The sequence below is a fragment of the Hemitrygon akajei genome, chromosome 5 (genome assembly GCF_048418815.1).
Source record: "Hemitrygon akajei chromosome 5, sHemAka1.3, whole genome shotgun sequence".
Taxonomy (NCBI): Eukaryota; Metazoa; Chordata; class Chondrichthyes; order Myliobatiformes; family Dasyatidae; genus Hemitrygon; species Hemitrygon akajei.
In genome coordinates, this window is record NC_133128.1 from 176,276,755 (window position 1) to 176,300,453 (window position 23,699).

General features: G+C 40.9%; 1 protein-coding gene across 6 annotated transcripts in view; it reads left to right on the top strand.

The window, feature by feature from the left end:
* Nucleotides 1-23,699, top strand: part of ccdc14 (coiled-coil domain containing 14) — a 63,253-nt gene that overhangs the window by 14,473 nt on the left and 25,081 nt on the right. For 5 of the 6 annotated variants that reach the window (XM_073047310.1, XM_073047312.1, XM_073047311.1 and 2 more), the window contains exons 2-4: nt 14,549-14,604; nt 15,320-15,395; nt 16,522-16,594. In XM_073047310.1, the coding sequence (XP_072903411.1) occupies nt 14,549-14,604; nt 15,320-15,395; nt 16,522-16,594 (205 nt within the window). The remainder of the gene's footprint in view (nt 1-14,548; nt 14,605-15,319; nt 15,396-16,521; nt 16,595-23,699) is intronic. The other variant, XM_073047316.1, reaches the window with a different exon arrangement.

Genomic DNA, 23,699 nt, shown 5'->3' on the forward strand with positions numbered 1-23,699 from the left:
CCTGATTGTCCTTGTGGGACTGCTCTCGTGCAGTGGTTCAGATGGTACCAGGTGGAGCGTCCTTCTACCTGAACTGTGGTGGGTGATGCCTTGGTCACCGTAAAGGGTCCTTCCCTTCTCTGCTCGTTCCACTTTCTCTGGAAAAACTCGCACGTAAACCCGGTCTCCTGGTTTGATCCTGGTTTCCCCTTGTACGGTCTCCGGCTCTTTCTGTTTTTCCTGTGCATAAATAGACCTATGTATCATAGTTAGCTGCTGCATGTATTGTTTCAATTCTATTTCCAATTGTTCCAAACTAGGTCCTTTATACGGCCCTCTCCACTGGGGCACTGGCATGGGCCTCCCAGTGAGCATCTCATGTGGTGTCAGGCATGTCATTCGATTAGTTTGCATGCGGTAACTCATCAATGCTAACGGTAAAGCATCGACCCAATTAAGTTTAGTGTCTGCACAAATTTTGTTCAGTTTGGCTTTCAGGGTTCCATTAATTCTCTCTACCATGCCCTGCCACTGAGGGTGGTATACACATCCAAATCTTTGCTTTATCCTCAGCGCTTGTAGTCCCAATTTGACCACTTTCTGGATAAAAGCTGAACCATTGTCTGAGCTAACTTCTGTAGGTATTCCAAATCTTGGGATCACTTCATTTGTCAGAAATGTTACCACTGTCTTTGCCCCTTGATCTTTCGAAGGTACCGCCTCCACCCATCTGCTAAATCGATCAATTACTACCAGCATGTATCTTTTCCCTCTCACTGTCTTTATCATGTCTACGTAATCGATCACTAGATGTTTAAATGGTCCTTCAGGTACGGGAATGTGACCTATTGGGGTTCTAATTCCCTTCTGAACATTATTCTGTGCGCATACCTCACACTGTGACAAGACAAAGTCCACTGAAGCCTGTAAATAAGGTGACCAAAAACCATCCTTCTTTATTTTCTTTATCACTTCCCCCCCCTTGCACAATGGTCAATCCCATGCGCTTCTGAAATCAGAATTGTCAGTAGAGGGGTGGGCGCTACCAGCAAACCGTCTTCCATGCTCCACAAGCCTTCCGGGTTCTGCTTGGCCCCCCTTCATCTCCACATTGTCTGTTCTGCCAAAGTTGCCTTACCTTGTATTTCAATTAGGTCCTCTACCATAGGTTCTGGAGCTCGGCCTACATGGGGGGGCAATGACAGCTGATGTACATCCAGACGCTTTTCTGGCTGCCTCGTCCGCAACTTGATTTCCCTTTGTTACTACATCATTTCCCTTTTTATGTGCCTGGCATTTTACTATAGCCAATGCTTTAGGTTTCATCATCACTTTTATTAAGTCTAGAATTTGCTGACAATGGTGTATGGGATCTCCACTGCTTCTTTTAAAACCTCTCTGTTTCCACACTGCCCCGAACAAATGGCATACTCCATGAGCATATGCCGAATCAGTATAAATGTCTACTTTCTCACCTTCCATCATTTCACACGCAGCTGTCAGGGCTTTGATTTTGTTATTTCGACCTCTTTCATTGTCCCTACCATATCTACACTTACCATTATTTTAATGCAATTGTTGTCTTCCGATATCCACACCTCCGGCGTGAGTTTCCTCCACATTGTTACGGTTTCAGCACTCTTAACTAAGGGTCCTAAGTCTTTAGACTGATATCCCTTGTTTACCAACAACGTTACGTGGGGCGCAGCCTCCGGTAACCTGTACCATTTTTCTAAAAAGGTGTTCCACTTAACTTGTAAAGCTGCCGCTTGCTTTCCAATTATCATAGCCTTCCCTTCCAGGTGCTGTTGGGTACATGCCTCCACGTGCCATCTCTCCTCTAACTCCCTGTTCTGAGTCTCGTCAAAAACCACTGTACAATGTAGCTCAGATTTGGGCATTACAGCCCTGGGTAATATCGCCTGCACACCCTTTTTCCATTTTTCCCAGGTTTCCTGAATCTGATCTGCGATGTCTCCTATCCAAAAGACATTAGCCTTCTTGTCTTCTCGCACTATCAATTGAGCCCCTGCTCTTTCCACATTCAACCCATTTCTGGTGCATTCTAATTTTAATTCCAGTTTCAATAAGGCATCTCTGCCTAACAAATTAATCGCAGTTCCTTTAGATACTAGCACTGGGAAAACAATTCCTTTATTTCCCATTCTCAACTGCACTGGAGCCGTGCACTTTGTCAACTGTGTTTTCCCCGAGAACCCTACCGTCTTAATAAACTTTCCTGACATGGGAAGGTGAAGGGCATACTGTGGCTGTACACAAGTGTACGTGGCTCCAGTATCTATCATCATTGGTGTCAGTTGCCCTTCTAACATAACCTGAACAATGGGTTCCTCTTCTGCCTCCCTTGTTATCGTTGGGTAATGTCCCTTCCCACTCGAGTTCTCGGGGCACCCCTAATACCTCGCATAGGGGTTCACAGGTCCACTTGGGCCTGTGGGGACTGGTCCTTGGCTAAACTTTAGTTCCCTTCTTATCGGTTCCTGCTGGTGTGTGATAGGCCGTGGTGTAAACGGACAATCTCTTCTCATGTGACCTGGCTGATTACATCCCCAGCACAATCTCTCTACCTCTCTTTCCCCCGTTTCCTCACTGGTCTCCTCTACCCATAGCTCCTCTGTCCCCCTCCTTGGGACTTCCAGTCCTGTCTGGGCTGTTTGAATTTAGTCTGTTCCTGTGGGAATGCTCCTCCAAAGACTTTGATTATTGGCATGGGGTTTTCCAGCCCTTGTCTTACAGTATGATTGGTTCCTCCATATAGCGGTGCTTCATCCAGTTTGATGGCTGTACTCGGACCAGTGGTTGCTGGCAGCATCTTTTAGCTTCTTTTTCCTTCTTTTTGAGTTCTTCAAGCTGCATTTGTATTAACTTTCTTTGCACCTCTTCTTGCTGCTCAGCCAACCTTTGTTTGTCTTTCCGGTATTTCTCAACCGCATGGACTATGTGGTCTCTGAATTCTTGTGGGGTCATTGATGTCAGACCAACCACTTCCTCCAGTTTGGATTTAACTTGCGGAGGCATTGCATCCAAAATGCTATGTCGGAACAGTGAAGTCATAAATAAGCTATTTTCCACCTCTTGCTCAGTCTCCAGTCTCCACTTTTTCAACTGGTTTTCTACATAGGCTGCTGGGTTTTCAGTGTCTCCTAGTGGATCCCCCTTTAAGGCTTTGGGGTCCACTTTGGGTGGATAAAGCTTCCTGAGGACCTGCCATACCCTCTGCCTCACTCTGTCAAACCCGTCTCCGTCAGTTCTCGGGTCGTTTGGGTTTATTATGCCAGCCATTTCCATTAGTTCGTTAAATTTGGAGGTTCCCATCAACCTTATCAATAGTGCCTTTAAATCTCCCATAGCCAATAATCGTCCCGCCGTTTCTTCTTCAAAGGCTCTAATCCATTTCCCTGCTTCTTCATGTAGACTGGGCAGAGTGTTTTTCAGCCCTTCTAGGTCCTGGGATCCCCAAAGGATATACTGCACTTGTCCTGATCCTTTTACTAACAACGGCATCATTCTTCCTCCTTCTTCCCACTTGCCCTGGCTCTCCTCCTCACCTGACTCCCCATCTGTCTCAGGGTATGTCTTTACTGCCTCCCACACAAATTTCTCCGGGGTCCTCTTCTTCCCTCGTTCTCCCTGTGGAATCCTTCCTTTCTGTCCTGATTCTGTCCGACCTGTGGAGTCCGACCTTTCTGTCCTTGGTCGGCCCCTGGAGTACTTTTCACATCTCCTCTGGCAATCCCCTCTCAGTAACTTCTCCCTGCATGTTTACTGTACCCGTCAGCATGGGGCACTGCTTAGGGGTTCCTTCCTCATAATAGGGAGGGGGCCTTTCTGCTTCTTTCACATCTGGGTATGGAGCTGAAGCCAGCTTCTCACTATACCTTCCTCTCTCTCTAACAGGCTGTTTCTCCTTCTCCTTAGTGTCTTCCTCGCTTGTAATCAATATTCTACCTGTCCTCCTCAGCCTCTCTCCCTCCGTTCTGAAGAGTTTTAGCACTTCCATTCCTCGTTCTCTTTTTTGCTCTCTTTTCTTAGATTTATCTTTTGGTTTGTAATTTTTAATTAGTGCCTCATCTCTTCGCACAAGCTTACATCAAACGTTCCTTCTCTTGGCCATTTTGTGACCAGGTTCTTGGTTCTTTTTTCCCACTTTTCTGAAGTTTTTGTGATCTCACATTTATTTACTGGGAATTTTTTGCTCAGAATCTCTACTGCCATTCCTTTACCTGTCATGTTGTTCTCTCTTTTTAAGGTATTTCAGAGATTCACAGTTCGTTTACTGGATAATACTATTTACTCTAATTCTATGCCTAGTCTATCATCTGTCTACCAGCGTTTTAAACTATATATCGGACTGTCCTTGTTTCCTATTCCATTCTGCCCATGCAGACCTCTACTTAGAGCGGTATCCGTAGAACTTTCTCTTTGCACCTCGTCTATTCAGACCCTTATCTCTTAAGGCGGTATCCACGAGGATTTTCTCTTTGCACCTCGTCTATTCAGACCCTTATCTCTTAAGGCGGTGTCCACGAGGATTTTCTCTTTGCATCTCATCTATTCAGACCCTTATCTTTTAAGGCGGTATCCACGAGGATTTTCTCTTTGCACCTCGTCTATTCAGACCCTTATCTCTTAAGGCGGTATCCACGAGGATTTTTCTACTTTTCCTTTCCCTGCCCATTCAGACCTTCGTTTCGTACGAAGCAATATCCACAGGGACTTAACAACACCACATGGAATTTTTCTTCACTTAACTTCTTATTAGCTTATTCGTACTTACCCCCACTGCAGTGTTCTCGATCAATCCTCTGAGCCTCCTGTTAACCCCCAATTCTGCCAGATTCTTTGGACCGGAGAGACCCTTCAGCAGTGGTTCCACACTTCTGAGACTCCAAGACCTCCCCAAAACCAACAGAATTCTTAGTCCAAATTGTCGCAAAAAGCGCTTACCTTTTGTTTGGGTGCACCCTTAATTCTGTTAGCCCTGTGGGGGTCCCTAGAGGACCGGGAAGCGTCCCCAATCTGCTGTTTCCTTTCCGCAGGTCTCTTTCCGGTCCTGCCGCGGTCGCCAATTTTGTCATGGTTTCTTGAAATAACCAGGAGACGCAGAAGGTTCTTCGAGAAGTTTAAGCCTTTATTTGCAAACAAAAGCTGAGACAATTAATGAGCGTGTCACTAATTGTCCGCCGAGCCCTAGTTCACAGCATTCTTTATATCTTAGTATATCTTAGTCGCATTAGCATTTACTTGTTCTAGTGCCTTGACTGGTCCCCATACCATCACACCACTCCATAGCCCATACTTGCTCTAGTCTACTCCCTGGAACACGTGTTCCCCTTCTCAGCCATGACTGGTCCCCATACCATCACACCACTCCACGATCCCGTCTACCACCGTTATCTCTACATGCTTACTTTCACTGTTAGCTACATTCTCAAGGCATTGATGTGTTCAATAGTACAGAGACAATACAGAGATTACATTCTGGCTAATAAGTTGGATACATAGTAAATATAAGGCTGGTTTCTCACTGTTAGCTACTTTCTTAAGGCTAGCTACATTCTTAAGGCACTGATGTGTTCAGTAGTACAGAGACAATACAGAGATTTCATTCTGGCTAATAAATTGGATACATAGCAAATAGCAAACACAAGACTGGTTACATAGTTTTGGTTACACAGCAAACAATGCAACTTTATTCTCCAATACTAGTTGATCTCACCTTTCACTAAGACTGAGGTAAGGGATCATGGGCTTCAAAAGGTTGGTGACTACTACTTTAGAAAGATTTGCACTTCAGTGGTCACAGTCATTTTTCGCATTATGTCTTTGATTATGTCCATTTCAGTGCTGTTTAAGATGTGACAGCTGTCTAGGGGAATGAATGGTCCAGATGAGTTTTGCGGAGTACAGCTACAATGGTGGATATTTAATTTGGAGCCAAAGAAAATTTGAGGGAGAACCAATTTAAGCGTCAGCTTCTATGAGGATCAGAAGACCATAAAAGACAGTAGCAGAATTGGGCTATTCAGCCCATCAAATCTGCTCTGCAATTTCATCATGTTTGATTCATTTTCTCTCTCAATGCTATTCTCTGCCTTTTTCCCCATAACATTTCACGCCTTGACTAATCAAGAGACTATCAACCTCCACCTTAAATACACCGAATAACCTGGCCTCTGCAGCTGCCTGTGGCAATGAATTCCAGATTCTGCCTAAAGAAATTTCTCCTCATCTCCATTCTAAATGGTGCCCCTCTATCCTGAGGCTGTACCCTCTTTTCCTAGACTCCATCACTACAGGAAACATTCTCTCCACGTCCACTCTATTGAGACCATTCAACATTTGATAGGTTTCAGTGAGATTCTTCTTCTTACCCCCCCATTCTAAATTCCACCGAGTATTACAGGCCCACAGCCATCAAACACTCTTCATATGATAACCCTTTCATTCCCAAAATCATTCTTGTGACCCTCCTCTGAACCCTTTCCAATGTCAGCACATCCTTTCTTGGACAAGGGGCCCAAAACTGCTCACAATGCTCCAAATTGAGGCCTCACCAATACTTTACAAACCCTCAGCATTATATCCTTGCTTTTATATCCCTGTCCTCTCAAAGTGAATGCTACATTGCATTTACCTTCCTCACCTCCACCTTAACCTACAAGTTAACCTTCAGGGAATCTGCCACGAGGACTCCCAAGTACCTTTGAATTTTCTGCCAATTTATAAAGTAGTCTATGCTTTTGTTCTTTCTACCAAAGTGCATTACTATACATTTTGCAATACTGTATTCCATCTGCCACTTATTTGCCCATTCTCTGAATCTAAGTCCTACTGCACCCTCCTACTTTCTCAACACTACCTGCCCCTCCACTTATCTTGATATTGTCCGCAAATGTAGCCACAAAGCCATCAATTCTGTCATCCAGATCATTATCATATAATGTAAAAAGAAGCGGTCCCAATACCGACCCTGCGGAACACCACTTGTCACTGGCAGCCAACCAGAAAAAGCTCCCTTTATTCCCACTATTTGCCTTATGCCAATCAGCCAATCCATGCCAGTATCTTTCTTGTAATACCATGGGTTCGTTTCTTTTTCATTCTTTTTATTAAATACCATGAGTTCTAATCTTGTTATCAGCCTTATGTGTGGCACCTGGTCAAAGGCCTTCTGAAAATCCAAGTGCAGGACATCCAACAATTCTCCTTTGCCTGTTCTGCTTGTTATTTGCTCAGGCAAGATATTCTCTTAAGATAACCATGCTGACTTCGGCCTATTTTATCATGTGCCTCCCAGTACCGAGATCTCATCCTTAACATTCGACTCCAGTATCTTTCCAACCACTGAGGTCAGGCTAACTGCCTCGCTTTTCAAGAGTGTAGTGACACTTGCAATTTTCCAGTCCTCCGGCTCCATGAATCTGGTGATTCTTGAATGATCATTATCAATACCTCCACAATCTCACCAGCCACCTCTTTCAGAACCCTGGGGTGTAGTCTGTTATATTTTGTAAATTCAAAACATTAAACTAATTCAAAGGAAAACAAAAGAGCCAGGAATGTGTGTCTAACTTCGGTTTTTACTTTAAGCGAGGCACGCACCTATCACATGGTAGCATCATGACATATGCAATTCACTTATTTTTACATATAACCTGTAATTAATTATTTAAATGAACAAGAATGTTTAATCAAACAATATATTTACAATATTACTCAAATACTACTGAAATATTATATACAAAACCTTGCTCCCTGCTTAGCTATAAACTCCAATGCAATAGAGAATGCATTTCAACTACATTCACAATATATTATATAATACACCTACTATATACAGTCATCTACAACATAGTAAATTTTAAATTGTCCCATTCAAACCTAAAGATTTAATCACTGTAGAGAAACTCCTCCGTGGTGGCTGAAGGAATTGTCTCTGAGGTTGCAGGATGTAATTCTGACAGCAGTGGCCGCTTTTCTTCTCTAACAATTGACTCTGCTCTCCTCAACTGGTTGATGTATCATCTCCAGGTGATATGAGACGCAGTTTCTACTGTGTAGGGAAGTGGTCCAGTTCTGTCCTTAATCTTTCTGAGTACCTACTTCTGATCACCTTTGTGGTCCCTCGCCAGGAGTGAAACATCATACTGCCTTGTTTAAGTAGAATTTGTCTCAGCTTTTTGTCCTGCATACTCCTTCTGAGATTGGGTTTGTGGAGATCTAAGTGTGAATGCAGGGGATGACAAAGAAACGGCATAGCTGATGAGTTGTTGGTTGTGGAATGTACTGCATTGTGATATTCAAGGAGGAAATTGGTCAGTTTCTGATTCAGTGTTAGCGTAGTGTGTTCTGCTGATATTGCTTGCAGTGCGTTCTTTGGACTCGACAGACCTTTCTGCCAAGCCATTTGTAACTGGGTGGTATGGTGCAGATATAATGTGTCTTATTCCATTCATTTTTAGGAATGACTGAACTGTTCCACCACAAACTGTGATCTATTGTCACTGATTAAGTGTTCTGGAACACCAGTCCTTGTGAAGAAGTTTCTCAACACATCAACAGTGTGCGAGGTTGTAGTGGAGGCCATTGGGAAAACATTTGGCTACTTTGTAGCTACATCCACTACTACCAAGAAATTTGTGCCTTTGAGTGGTCTGACAAAATCCACAAGAATCCTCTGCCAGGGCAATGCAAACCATTCCCAGGGATGGTTAGGCGCTGCTCTTGGCTTCTTGTTTGTTGTATTTGACTATTACAAATATGATTCTCACAGGAATTATCTTTCCTCCATTACAAGTTCTTAGCTGTATATCTGCAGGCTTCAGTTTAGTATCTCTGAAATGCCATTCAAACTCATTGTGTGGAATGACTGAAATAGCTGAGCCAGTGACCGATTCCATTTTAATTTGCCACTCACCTCTGGCACAAGCCATGTTACATGTCTATTGTTAGTTTTCACATTGTAAATCTTAAGGCTACTCAGTCCTTTGTCATTCTCATCACCATCAGATTTTTCATCAACAGCAAGCCGAATATGCTCTTTTTGAAATTCTACCTTCACTTTTTAATTTTTTTCTCTTGTTTGTGTAGTCCATTTATGTTTGCCCAACATGCTCTTTTTATGTATCCTAGTTTGATGCATTTTCTGCGAGTTTTGCCTTTAAATCTGCATTGGTTTGGTGTATGGGAGCTCTTGCCACAATGGTAACACCATTTGTTCATCAAGACTGGTTTCTGTTTGGACACTGCAGTTTTGTTCACGCTTGCTTTCATTCCTGACTGTAACTCAATTTCGTCTCTGCTGTTTGCATTGATACAGCAATTTCAGCTGCAGTTTTAAATACAAGTTGTGCTTCAGTTCAGAGACAATTTTGAATGCTTTCTAGTAAGATTTCGCAATCGCTTAGTGCGTCATTAAGCCCATTACTAAACTGACAATATTCAGATAACTTAATGCAATTCAGCCCCCTACACTGAAATAGACTACCCTTCCTTTTGATTCTGCTTATGAAACCTAAAGCATTCTCCAAACAACAATGGCTTTGGTTCTAAATGTTCCTGCATTACTTACTGGATGACTGGATGAAGTGGATCAGCCCATGATTGAATGACAGACCAGACTCGATGGGCCAAATGGGTTGCTTCTTCTCCTAAATCTTATGGTCTCATGGTCTTACATGATATCAGCAAAGTTATTTTGGGCTGGTTTGGTTGGAACAGTCAAACTCCGAAGCAGATTGTATGCCTTTAAGTTCAATGTACTCAGCAAAGTATCCCATTTGCTTTAAAATACTGCTTATTCACTAAGGAGAAGGATATTGAATGGTGTAAGGTGTGGGAAACAAGTAAGGAAGTTATGGAACCTATGACAATTAAAGAGGTGGAAGTACTGGTGCCTTTAAGAAATTTAAAAGTGGATAAATCTCCGGGTCCTGACCGGATATTCCCCAGGACCTTGAGGGAAGTTTGTGAAGAGATAGCAGGAGCTCTGACGGAGATCTTTCAGATGTCATTAGAAACGGGGATTGTGCCGGAGGATTGGCGTATTGCTCATGTGGTTCCATTGTTTAAAAAGGGTTCTAGAAGTAAGCCTGGCAATTATAGACCTGTCAGTTTGACATCAGTGGTGGGTAAATTAATGGAAAGTATTCTTAGAGATAGTATTTATAATTATCTGGATAGACAGGATCTGATTAGGAGTAGCCAGCATGGATTTGTGCGTGGAAGGTCATGTTTGACAAACCTTATTGAATTTTTTGAAGTAGTTACGAGGAATGTTGACGAGGGTAAGGCAGTGGATGTAGTCTATATGGACTTCAGCAAGGCCTTTGACAAAGTTCCACATGGAAGGTTAGTTAAGAAGGTTCAGTCGTTAGGTATTAATGCTGGAGTAATAAAATGGATTCAACAGTGGCTAGATGGGAGATGCCAGAGAGTAGTGGTGGATAATTGTTTATCGGGATGGAGGCCGGTGACTAGCGGGGTGCCTCAGGGATCTGTTTTGGGCCCAATGTTGTTTGTAATATACATAAATGATCTGGATGATGGGGTGGTAAATTGGATTAGTAAGTATGCTGATGATACTAAGGTAGGAGGTGTTGTAGATAATGAGGTGGGTTTTCAAAGCTTGCAGGGAGATTTATGCCGGTTAGAAGAATGGGCTGAACGTTGGCAGATGGAGTTTAATGCTGAGAAGTGTGAGGTTCTACATTTTGGCAGGAATAATCCAAATAGAACATACAGGGTAAATGGTAGGGCATTGAGGAATGCAGTGGAACAGAGAGATCTAGGAATAACAGTGCATAGTTCCCTGAAGGTGGAGTCTCATGTAGATAGGGTGGTGAAGAAGGCTTTTGGAACGCTGGCCTTTATAAATCAGAGCATTGAGTACAGAAGTTGGGATGTAATGTTAAAATTGTACAAGGCATTGGTAAGGCCAAATTTGGAATATTGTGTACAGTTCTGGTCACCGAATTATAGGAAAGATATCAATAAATTAGAGAGAGTGCAGAGACGATTTACTAGGATGTTACCTGGGTTTCAGCACTTAAGTTACAGAGAAAGGTTGAACAAGTTAGGTCTCTATTCATTGGAGCGTAGAAGGTTGAGGGGGGATTTGATTGAGGTATTTAAAATGTTGAGAGGGATAGATAGAGTTGACGTGAATAGGCTGTTTCCATTGAGAGTAGGGGAGATTCAAACGAGAGGACATGATTTGAGAGTTAGGGGGCAAAAGTTTAAGGGAAACGCGAGGTGGTATTTCTTTACTCAGAGAGTGATAGCTGTGTGGAATGAGCTTCCTGTAGAAGTAGTAGAGGCCAGTTCAGTTGTGTCATTTAAGGTAAAATTGGATAGGTATATGGACAGGAAAGGAGTGGAGGGTTATGGGCTGAGTGCGGGTAGGTGGGACTAGGTGAGATTAAGAGTTCGGCACGGACTAGGAGGGCCGGAATGGCCTGTTTCCGTGCTGTGATTGTTATATGGTTATATGGTTATTTCATTCTATATACAATATCCAGTTAACTGTTATGTAATGGAATGCATCCATCTTTCTGATGTAGTTAGCTATTTCTGCTCTTTTTTCATGATTATTATTACCCAACACGCACTGATTTCTGCCCCTGACACTCTCAAACTTCTGCCATACTGTGTCTCTACAGTGAAGATGAATGAAAAATACTTATTTAGGTTGTCTGCCATTTCTTTGTTCCCCCATTACTACATCTCCCTTGTCATTTTCTAGTGGTCCAATATCTAATCTCACTTCTCTTTTACTTTTTATAGATCTGAAAAAAAACTTCTGGTATCGTCTTTGATCATATTGGCTAGCTTACCTTCGTATTTCATCTTTTCCCTCCTTATGGCTTTTTTAGTTGTCTTCTGTTGGTTTTTAGAAGCTTCCCTCTAAATTCCCACTAATTTTTGCTTTATTTATTGCACATTTGCTTCTTTTGACTTCTGTTGTCAGCCCCAGTTGTGTCATCCTGTTCAGAATACTACTACTATTTCGGGATTATCTATCCTGCACCTTCTGAATTGCTCCTAGAACTCCAGCCACTGCTCTTCTGCTGTCATCCCTGCTCGTGTCCTCTTCCGGTCAATTTTGGCCAGCTCCTCTCTCATGAATCTATAATTCCATTTTCTCCACTGTAATACTGATACATCTGAATTTAACTTCTCACTCTTAAGCTGCATTATGACTTCTATCATTTTATGATCACTGCCTCATAAGGGTTCTTTTATCTTAAGCTCTGTCATCATATCTGGTTCATCGCACAACACCCATTCCAGAATAGCTTCTCCCATAGTGGGTTCAACCATAAGCTGCCCAAAAAAGCTATCTCATAGGCGTTCTCCAAACTCTCTCTTGGAATCCAGCACCAACCTGATTTTTCCAATTTGCCTTCATATTGAAATCCCCCAAGACTATCACGACATTTCCCTTTTTATAAGCCAATTCTAGCTCCCATTGTAATTTGTAGTCCACATCCTGGCTACTATTTGGAGGCCTGTATATAACTCCCATCAGTTTTTTTTTTACCCTTGCAGTTTCTAATTCTACCCACAATGACTCTACATCTTTTGGTCCTATGTCAGCTCTTTCTAAGGATTTTATTTCATTTTTTACCGACATAGCAATCCCACCCCCTCTGTCTACCTGCCTGTTCTTTCAATTGAATGTGTATCTTTGTATGTTACGCTCCCAACTCTGATCTTTGAGCTGCGACTTAGTAATGCCCACGATGTCATATCTGCCAATCTCTAACTGCACTGCAAGATCATCTACCTTATTCTGTATGCTGCATACATTGAAATATAACACCTTCAGTCTTGTATTCATTACCCTTTTTGATTTTGTCCCCATGTTACACTGCAACTCATCCCACTGACTATAATTTTACCCCATCATTTACCTGTCTTTCCTGACTGTCTCACTGCACACTGCATCTAGTTGTATACCAACTACCCCGTTCTCAGCTCCATCCCCTTGCCAATTTAGTTTAAACCCTTCCCAAGAAGGGTGGTTAGCATTGTAATGATTATAAATTAGTTTGGTGCTGGTGATAAAATGCAAAAATCAGAAAGGGTTAATGTGCATGATCAAGGTCATGGAAATAGTAACAGAAAGGGAAATAATATAGGAGGAGTTTGTTTGAAAGGAGTTAAAGCAGAAGTTTCAAGTTCTTGTGTGTCAACATTACTGAAAATCTGTCCTGGGCCCAACGTATTGATACATTTACAGAAAAGACACACCAGCAGCTATATTTCATCAAAGGTGTGAGGAGATTTGGTATGTCACCAAAGACTCTTACAAATTTCTACAGATATACTGTGGAGATCATTCTTACAGATTGATTGTCATCTGGTATAGAGGCACACAATACAAAGGATCGAAAAAAACTTCAGGTGGTTCGAAGTTCAGTCAGCTTCAAGGGCACTAGCCTCCCCACTACTGGGGACATCTGTAATAGGTGATGCCATAAGAATGTGGTATCTATCATTAAGAATCCTCACCGTCATGGAAGAGGTACAGGAGCCTGAAGACACAAACTCATCATTTTAGGAATAGCTTCTTCCCCTCTGCCATCAGATTTCTGGAAGGACCATGAACACTTTCTCATTTTTGCTCTCTTTTTGCACTACTTAATTTTTTTTATTATTCTTATTGTAACTTATAGTAATTTTTAATGTATTGTACTATAATGGTGCCACAAAAACAACAAATTTCATGATGTATGTTGGTGACGATACAACTGTTTCTGAGAAGTGAGTAGAACAATTAAAGGAACTAATACCTCAATGGTTTTACCCTAGCTTTGCTTTGAATTGTTACGTTTGAAATTATTCAAGATATAGTGCCAATGCAGAAACAAGAAGGGAATGCATAACAAATCAAATCCATTGCAAATAGTAATGGAAACTAAACATGGATACTTGAGAACAGCATGTTGTAAGGTCGTCTTTAATCTACATTTTAAATGAAGACTTGAGGGGAAGCAAAGTATTAAAAGGGGCTTGCAGTATTAAGTGGATATTTTTTGCATGGTTCCATTGACTTTGTTTCAAATTATATTTTAATATTAGGAATTTTCTCATTGTTAATCTTCTTACATGTCACTTGGATTTTTATTAGTAGATCTAAAGGTGTTTTGTCGGTCCTTTACTGCTTTTCTCTAAATCCTGGAATTAATTCCTTATAGCTCTGTGGGAATATCTTCAACAATATTTCTAAAATGGTTCAGAAAGGTGGCTCGATAGCACTTCCACAGCAATAATTAGGAATGGGAAATAAATAGTGGCCTCATCAATGATGCCTAGATCTCAAAAATTAATTTGGGAAAAAAAATACTTGTTCAGTTTTAATTTATTAGCACCACTGGTATAGTAGTGAAAGATGACATATGATTTCCTATAACAAATATGCATATCAGGGACTATGATTTTGATTACTATTTTAAATTAACAGGCCACAGTGTAAAGAAGTTAGAGGCTGCCAATTTATTTAGGATATTTTTTGTAAAATTAATGAAAATTCCCTTGCTAGGTGCTCTCTTCAGGACGGTTAGTGGGCTCTTCAAAGCAATGGTGCGGAAAAAAGAGGTAAGAGATTCAATTATATACACTAATATCATATTCAATCAATATGGTAAATTTTCTTGTGAGGTTCAAATATTTACAGCAGTTGTTTGTTTTAATAGAGATGTGAGCAAAGAATGTATTCCAAAAGAGCAATGAATTATTTGTTTAAAAGTGGCTGCCTGAACATGCCTTTACTGAGACTGACAATGTTTCTCTCTGCATCAGAGTTGTGAGAATGCAATGATGAGTGTAATTAATGTACTGAATTCCATTGCTTATAATGCTGTTTGACTCCACAATATTTTATTTCTCACATAAATAACGCAAATAAATTATTAAGCCTTTTACATGTTATTTTTTCATAATTATTAGACTTTGGAAGCTGTGGGCAACTTGTTTGGTACTCAGTGTCACTAAAACATGTAGGTTGGTTAACATGATCATGTACAGTAGTTCATATCTTAATATTGTGCGAGTTTTTATATCGAAAGAAATCTGCAGAATTTTATCTGAATATCATGAAAAGGAGCATTTATTGATGTCAATATCCTCCTTGCACTGACCTGTTGCAGATGTTTTCTTGGAAGAAAGAACAGTAAATAAATATAAACGGATTTACAACTATTTCTCATAACGTTCAGCATTATATAACAAATTAGTTTAAATGGTTCATCTCGAAATCCACTTGAAAGTAAAGGTTACTTTTATTCCATTTTGATTTTTGTTTTCTAATTAGGAACACAGGAGGAAAAGCTTCTGTAGCCTCTGTAGAGTCTGGTTATTCGCTGTATTCCACTGATACTGAGGATCAGGTATGTCTGTTGGTACAATGCAATTGAAAATCAGAACGTAGAGCAGTTATAGTTATCAACGTGCAAAACATCAATAATGTAATACAAGAGTCTTTCTTTTAACACTAATTGCATTAACTTTTATTGCCCGCAGGTGGTAAGAGTGGGCTTCCTCCTCTCTGCCCCTCTGCCCCTCAACACACATGCCCCTCAAGACTATGTCCCAAGCCCCCTCCTTTACTCTCTGTATACCCATGACTCTGTCACCATCCACGGCTCCAATCTGCTAATTAAATTTGCTGACGACACCTCACTGATTGGCCTAATCTCAAATAATAATGAGGCAGTCTTCAGAGAAGAAGTCATCACTCTGACACAGTGGTGTCAAGAAAACAACCTCTCCCACAATGTAACTAAAACAAAAGAGCTGGTTGTGGACTACAGGAGGAACAGAGACAGTCTAACCCCTATTGACATCAGTGGATCTGGGGTTGAGAGGGTAAACAGCTTTAAGTTCCTCGGCATACACATCACCAAGGAACTCACGTGATCTGCACATACCAGCTGTGTGGTGAAAAAGGCATAACAGTGCCTCTTTCACCTCAGATAGTTGAAGAAGTTTGGTATGTACCCCCAAATCCTAAGATCTTTCTACAGGGGCACAATTGAGAGCATCCTGACTGGCTGCATCACTGCCTGGTATGGAAACTGTACTTCCCTCAATTGTAGGACTGCAGAGAGTGGTGCAGACAGCCCAGCACATCTGTAGATGTGAACTTCCCACTGTTCAGAACATTTTCAAAGACAGGTGTGTAAAAAGGGCCCGAAAGATCATTGGGGAACTGAGTCACCCTAACCACAAACTGTTCCAGCTGCTACCATCCAGGAAACAGTACCACAGCATAAAGGTCAGGACCAAAAGGCTCCAGGACAGCTTCTTCCACCAGGCCATGAGACTGATTAATTTATGCTGACACAACTGTTTTTCTGTGCTGTATTAACTGTCCTGTTGTACATACTATTTAATTTAAATGACTATAATTTGCACATTGCACATTTGAACGGAGACTATAATGTAAAGATTTTTACTCCTCATGTATATGAAGGATGTAAGAAATAAAATCAATTCAATTCAATTTTTCCAAAGGTTACAAACATTCATAAAGGCATTGACCGATGTGCAGCTTTATTGCAGGACATTTTGGAAAGTGAGAACACAGGTATTTCAATTCTCTAATTATTCTAATGGTGACATCACACAATTTTTGAAATATTTTATATAATTTAGTTACTTATTTGCAAAATCAAAACTGAAAATAGAGAAAAGCTATTTTAGTGAAGTTTTGTAAGTGCACTAAAGGACTAAAGAATGAATTTATACAAGAATGAAAATGAAGAATACTAATCAGTGAAGCCAGTAAAAAGAACAAATGTGGAATAAGAGATGCAATGAAATATACTCAAAAGATAAAAAAAAATCACAGGAATAGGGGACAGAAGGAGGTGTGATTTCAGCAATGCAAGCTGGTACAGTGATGGAGTAAAGAGAAGATACAGCAAGTGGGAAATGTTTAGTAAAATCATATGAATCATATGGCTCTCAGGTGTTAGCCAATCCAAGGACTATACCAATGGGAAGGGTGAGTTGGATGGAAAGGATTTTTACATGTTTGGATCGGAAATTAACAAGAAAATAGTATGGTATATTGGAAATTGAACTATTACCTGCAGACAATTAAGCTAGATATTCAAGGAGTTTTATAAGTAAAGTAAAGACAAAAGAAAACACAGGGTAAGAATAAGGCTTTAGGGACAACAGGGGCAGCCTCTGTGTGGACGTAGGAGTTAAGGTCTTCAATGAATACATTTTCAGGTTTCACATAGGAAACAGCCTTGAGAGTTTGAGAGCTCAGTGAACGAGAAAGTGAAATTTGAGTATGTGGTGCTTGATGCTCTACTGGCCTTCAAGGTGGATAAATCCACATGGCTAAATTAGATTTATCTTAGGCTGCTATGGAAGGCAAGTGAAGAGATTTTTGGGGCTCTGTCTGAGAGTTTTACATCTTTGCTTGCCTCATGTCATGAACCAAATGACTAGCAGACTGCATACGTGGTCAGCTATTTCAAGAAGAGTGGTATGGTAAAGGTTGGCAATTCCAGATCTTTGACCATAATGTCAGTAGTAGTGGAGAAAATTCTGAAGGAAAGATAAATGATTACTTGGAGAGGCAGGGACTAATCAGAGATAGTCGGCATGGCTTTGTCTTGTCTGAGAAATCAGTTAGGATTTTTAATATAAGAACATAACTTTGTTGATAAGGACAATACAAGTTTCCCCTGCTATCCGAAGGTAGAACGTTCCTATGAAATTGTTTGTAAGCTGAAATGTCATAAAGCGAAGAAGCAATTACCATTAATTTATATGGGAAAAATTTTTGAGCGTTCCCAGACCCAAAAAATAACCTACCAAGTCACACCAAATAGCACATAAAACCTAAAATAACACGAACATATAGTAAAAGCAGGAATGATATGATAAATATACAGCCTATATAAAGTAGAAATATTTTATGTACTATGTAGTTTCACTTATCAAAATCAGGAAGACAGCGAGCTGAAATCGATTTAGAGAAAAAAATCGGCACGTACACACATGCTCACACAACTGTCTGCACAAGGCTTCATGGCCTTGGTAGTCTTTCTCGGGATAAACACGTGTATAAAGCGGGCGTCTTTCTTTCGTAAAAGCGAAAATCCTCTTTGGTTAGCGAAATCGGGTACTAATGTAGGTCTTTTATACAAGCGAGCTGTGGTAAAGCGAACGTTCAAAAAACGGGGGCCACCTGTACAATAGTTATGGTTTACATGAAACTCATTAAGTCCTTCCTCTGTTGCTCTGTTGGTTTAAATAAATGAAATCAAATCATTGGAAAGAGATGGATCATGAAAGGTGTTGAATCATTGTGGACAGAGCTAAGGAACTGCAAGGGTAAAAAGACACTGATGGGAGTTGTATACAGACCCCCAAACAATAGTAAGGATGTGGCCTACAAATTTCAATGGGAGAGCAAAATTGCATGTTGCAATAGTTGCAATAGGATTTCAATATGCAGGTAAATTGGGGAAAATCAGGTTGGTGCAGATTAAAGCGGGGGTGGGGGGGGGGCAGAATTTCTAGAGTGCCTATGAGATGGGATCCGGGATCAGCCATGATGGAATGGAGGAGAACACTTGATGGGCTGATTGGCCTAATCCTAAGTCTTATGGCTTTTTAGAGCAGCTCATGATTGAGCCCACTAGAGGATTAGCTATTCTGGATGGGTGTTGTACAATGAATCAGAATGGATTACAGAGTTTAAGGTAAAAAAAAAACCCTTAGGGACAAGTGATCACAATAAGATCAAATTAACCCTAAAATCTGAGGAGGAGAAGCTAATATCAGATGTATCAGTATTACAGTGAAGTAAAGGGAATTACAGAGGCTTGAGAGAGGAGTTGGCCAGAATTAATTAGAAAAGAACACTGGCAGGGACGATGGCAGAGCAGCAATGGCTGGAATTTCTGCCTGACAAATCTGTTGGAATTCTTTAATGAAATAGTAAGCAGGATAAACAAAGGAGAATCAGTTGATGTTGTGTACTTGGATTTTCAGAAGGCCTTTGACAAGGTGCCATACATGAGACTGCTTTACAAGCCGATGGTATTACAGGAAAGGTTTTAGGATGGATAAAGCACTGGCTAATTGGAAGGAGGCAAAGAGTGGAAATAAAGAGAGCTTCTACTGGTTTGTTACTGGATGATTGATGGTGTTCCACAGGGGTCTGTGTTGGGACTGGTTCTTTTTATGTTATACAACAATGATTTGGATCATGAAATTGCTGGATATGAAGATAGGTGGAGGGGCAGGTAGTTTTGAGGAAGTAAAAAGGCTACAGAAGCACTTGGACAGATTAGGAGAATGGTCAAAGCAATTGCAGAAGGAGTACAGTGTCAGGAAATGTATGGTCATGCAGTTTGCTAGAAGAAATGAAAAGGATGATTATTTTCTAAATGGAGAGAAAATACAAAAAACTGAGGTGCAAATGGACTTGGAAGTCCTTGTCCAGGATTCCCTAAAGGTTAATTTGTAAGTTGAGTCTATGGTGAGGAAGGCAAATGCATTGTTAGCATTTATTTCAAGAGGACTAGAATATAAAAGCAAGGATGTAATGTTCAGACTTTATAAAGCATTGGTGAAACCTTACTTGGAGTATTGTGAGCAGTTTTGTGCCCTTTTTCGTATAAAGGATGTGCTGAAACCGGAGACGGTTCAAAGAAGGTTCACAAAAATTATTCTAGGTTTGAATAGCTTTTCAGATGAAGAGCATTTGATGGCTCTAGGCTGTATTCACTGGAATTCAGAAGAAAGAGGGGTGACCTCATTGAAACCTATCGAATGGTGAAAGGCCTTTTTAGAGTGGATGTGGAAATGATGTTTCCTATGCCGGTAGTGTCTTAAGACCAGAGGATATAGCCTCGGAATAGAGGGGCATCCTTTTAGATCGAGATGAGGAGGAATTTCTTTAGCCAGAGAGTGGTGAATCTGTGGAATTCTTTGCCCAGTTTGCTGTGGAGGCCAGGTCTTTATGTATATTTAAGGCAGAGGTTGATAGATTCTTGATTGATCAGGGCATGAAGGGATATGGGGAGAAGGCAGACGATTGAAGCTGAGAGGAAAATTGGATCAGCCTTGATGAAATGGCCTAATTATGTTCCTATATCTTATGTCTTAATCAAAATCCTACATGCGAGATTGTTCCAAAAGGTTAAGGCCTATAGAATTTAGGCACATTAGTTAAGTAGGGAAGTTACATTCTAACTTTATAAAACACTGGTCAGACCTCAGCTGGAGTACTATGTGCACCACACTATAGGAAAGATATGATAGCACTGGAGAGGGTGCAGAGGGGATTTTCCAGAATGTTGCCTGGGATGGAACATTTGAGTTAAGAGGAAAGAATGGAGAGTATCTGTCTGTTTACCCTGAAACAGAGAAGGTTAAGAGAGATATGACTGAAGAAAAGAAAATGTTGAGAGGTATTGATTGGTCAATTGCAAGAATTCTTTCCCCTTATCAAAGGTGAATAAAGCTAGAGAACATAAATTTGGTGTATGGGACAAAAGATTCAGAGGGAACCTTAGGGAGACCTTTACCAGGTATTCACCAGAGAGCTAACAATGTTTAAGAAGTCTCATGAGCACTTTATTCACTTGGGCATTGAAGGTTACTGGCCAAGTGCTGGAAGATGGAATTAATACAGATAAGATGCCCAATGTCTCATGGATGTAGTAAACATGGAACATTACAGCACACTATAGACCCTTCGGTCTACGATGTGAGATCAATCTAACTCTTCAATCTTACATAACCCTCCATTTTTCTATCATCCATGTGCATATCTAAGAATTTCTTAATTGCTCCTAATGTATCTGACTCTATCACCAACCTTAACAGGGTGTTCCACACGGCCACCACTGGTTTTGTTAAGAACTTAACCTCTGATATCACCCCCCTATGCTTTCCTCCAAACACTTTAATATTATGTCCCTCTGTATTAGCCATTTCTATTTGGGGAAAACGTCCCTGGCTTTCGATTCTTTCTATGCCTCTTATTATCTTACAGAGTCACCTCTCATCTTCCCTCACTCCAAAGAGAAAAGCCCTAGCTCGCTCAACCTATCTTCAAAGACATGCCTTCTAGTCAAGGCAACATCCTGGTAAATCTCCTCTACACCTTCTGTGAACCTTCCACATTCTTCCTATAATAAGATGACCAGAATTGAAAACGATATTTTGACTGTGCTCTAATCAGGGTTTTATAGAGCTGCAACATTAACTATGAGATTAACAATTAATCCCTTGGCTGATGAAGACCAAGAAACAGTACACCACCTTAATACCCTATTAACTTGTGTGGTAACTTGAAGAATCTATAACCATAGACCTCAAGACCTTTCTGTTTCTCCACACTCACAAAACTCCTACCATTAACCTTGTAGTGTGCCTTCAAGTGTATTATTTCACACTCTTCCAGGTTGGACAACATCTGCCATTTTTCAGCCCAGCTCACATCTTGTCAATATGCCCGTTGCAACATACTACAACTCCCTACATTATCCACAGCTCCCCCAACCTTTGTGTCATCTGCATACTTACTATCCCACTCCTTCATCCAAGTCATTTATAAAAATCACAAGGAGCAGGGTCCTAGAACAGATCCCTGTGGAACACCATTGGTTACTGAACTTTAGGCAGAATATTCTCGATCTTGACAAGGCTCAAATGCCTTACTAAAATCCATGTACACTATATCCACTGCTCTACCTTTATCAATGTGCTTTGTTACATCCTCAAAAAAATCAGGCTCGTGAGATATGATCTGCTCCTCAGAAAGCCGTGTTGACTAGCTCTAATCATACCATGCTTCTCCAAATACTTGTTAATGCTTCCCCTAGGTGAATAGAAGACCTGTTATATGTTTTATGATTACTGTGAGCTTTTGTCCAAGACGATACAGTAAGGACTATTTAAGAGGTGCAAGGGAATCAGAGGAATGCTGTAAATATATCCAGGGAATCGTATCTGATTTACTTGGGGCACATTGCTGGGAATTGGTAAGCCACTGTGCCAAAAGACATGAGTAATGAAGAAAATGGCATATTGAAAAGAGATTGGTCTTTCAGATGAAATAAAAACACACATTTAAAAAGAAAGGGAAAAGAAATTGCAAAGATGAGCACTGTCCAGAATGAAAGCCTAAAAAGCTGATGTCAATCATCACAGGGAAAAGTCAAGTTCCACAGGCATAGTTGCAAAGAAGTTATAAGGTTGCATATAACCCATGAATGAAAAATAAGTAAGATAAGTGGAGGTGACAAGCAGGAGTCCAAAATTAAAATCACAGGTGCTTTGGTGATGCAGAATTGACAAGGCTCAAATCAGGACTCAATTTAAGTGGCAGAATATTGGAAGGCTATATGTGTTTCCGAACCAGAAAATCCACTTCATGTGCAAAAATGGTGGCTAAGTGACGAGGATGGGTTGGATGGAAGGACACTTCAAAACTTCAGCAGAAGGGAAATATATTTTAGCCCAGAGCTGAGAACCCGTAGCCAAACAGAATATTGGGAAAAAATTGACGTGCATTATAAATCTTTCTGGTTTACTATGTTCCTCATTTCTCACTGCACTCTGAAAATTTACTTGTACAATGTTTATGCAATAATGTTCCCGCTCCACTAATCTCCCTCCTGGCACATATTTCTCTCCTGCAAGTGAGAGAAATGCTATACCTGCCCATTCAGCTCTTTCCTCGCCTCCATTCAGGGCCCTAAACAGTCCTTCCAGGTGACCTCCAGGATAGCAATCTCAGGATTGCTACCAGTGCCATGTGCAGGTGGGTTTAGAAATAGTAAGATAGTACAGATCAACATGTGGCTGAAGACATGGTCCTGGAGGGAGGGCTTCAGATTTATAGATAATTGGGCAGTTTTCCAGGGAAGGTGGGACCTGTTGCGGCGGGACGGTTTACATTTGAACTGGAGGGGGACAAATATTCTTGCAGGTAGATTTGCTAGAGAGGCTCCAGTGGATTTAAACTAGATATGAGGGGGGAGGGGAACCAGAGTGTAGGAACAGATGTATGGGAGAAGGAAGAAAAAGACAGCAAAGTTCTTTGTACTGTTAGAGATAAACAGAGAGGAAGAGGTGAAAAATTTCTTAAATGCATTTATTTTAATGCTAGGAGCATTGTAAGAAAGGTGGATGAGCTTAGAGCATGAATTGATCCCTGGAAATATGATGTTGTAGCTATTAGTGAAACATGGTTGCAGGAGGGGTGTGATTGGCAACTAAATATTCCTGGATTTCGTTGCTTCAGATGTGACAGAATCGGAGGGACAAGAGGGGGAGGTGTTGCGTTGCTTGTCAGAGAAAATATTACAGCGGTGCTCTGGCAGGATAGATTAGAGGGCTCATCTAGGGAGACTATTTGGGTGGAATTGAGGAATGGGAAAGGTGTAGTAACACTTATAGGGGTGTATTATAGACCACCAAATGGGGAGTGAGAATTGGAGGAGCAAATTTGCAAGGAGATAGCAGATATTTGTAGTAAGCACAGGGTTGTGATTGTGGGAGATTTTAATTTTCCACACATAGACTGGGAAGCCCATACTGTAAAAGGGATGGATGGTTTGGAGTTTGTAAAATGTGTGCAGGATAGTTTTTTGCAGCGATACATAGAGGTTCCAACTAGAGATGGGGCAGTGTTGGATCTTCTGATAGGG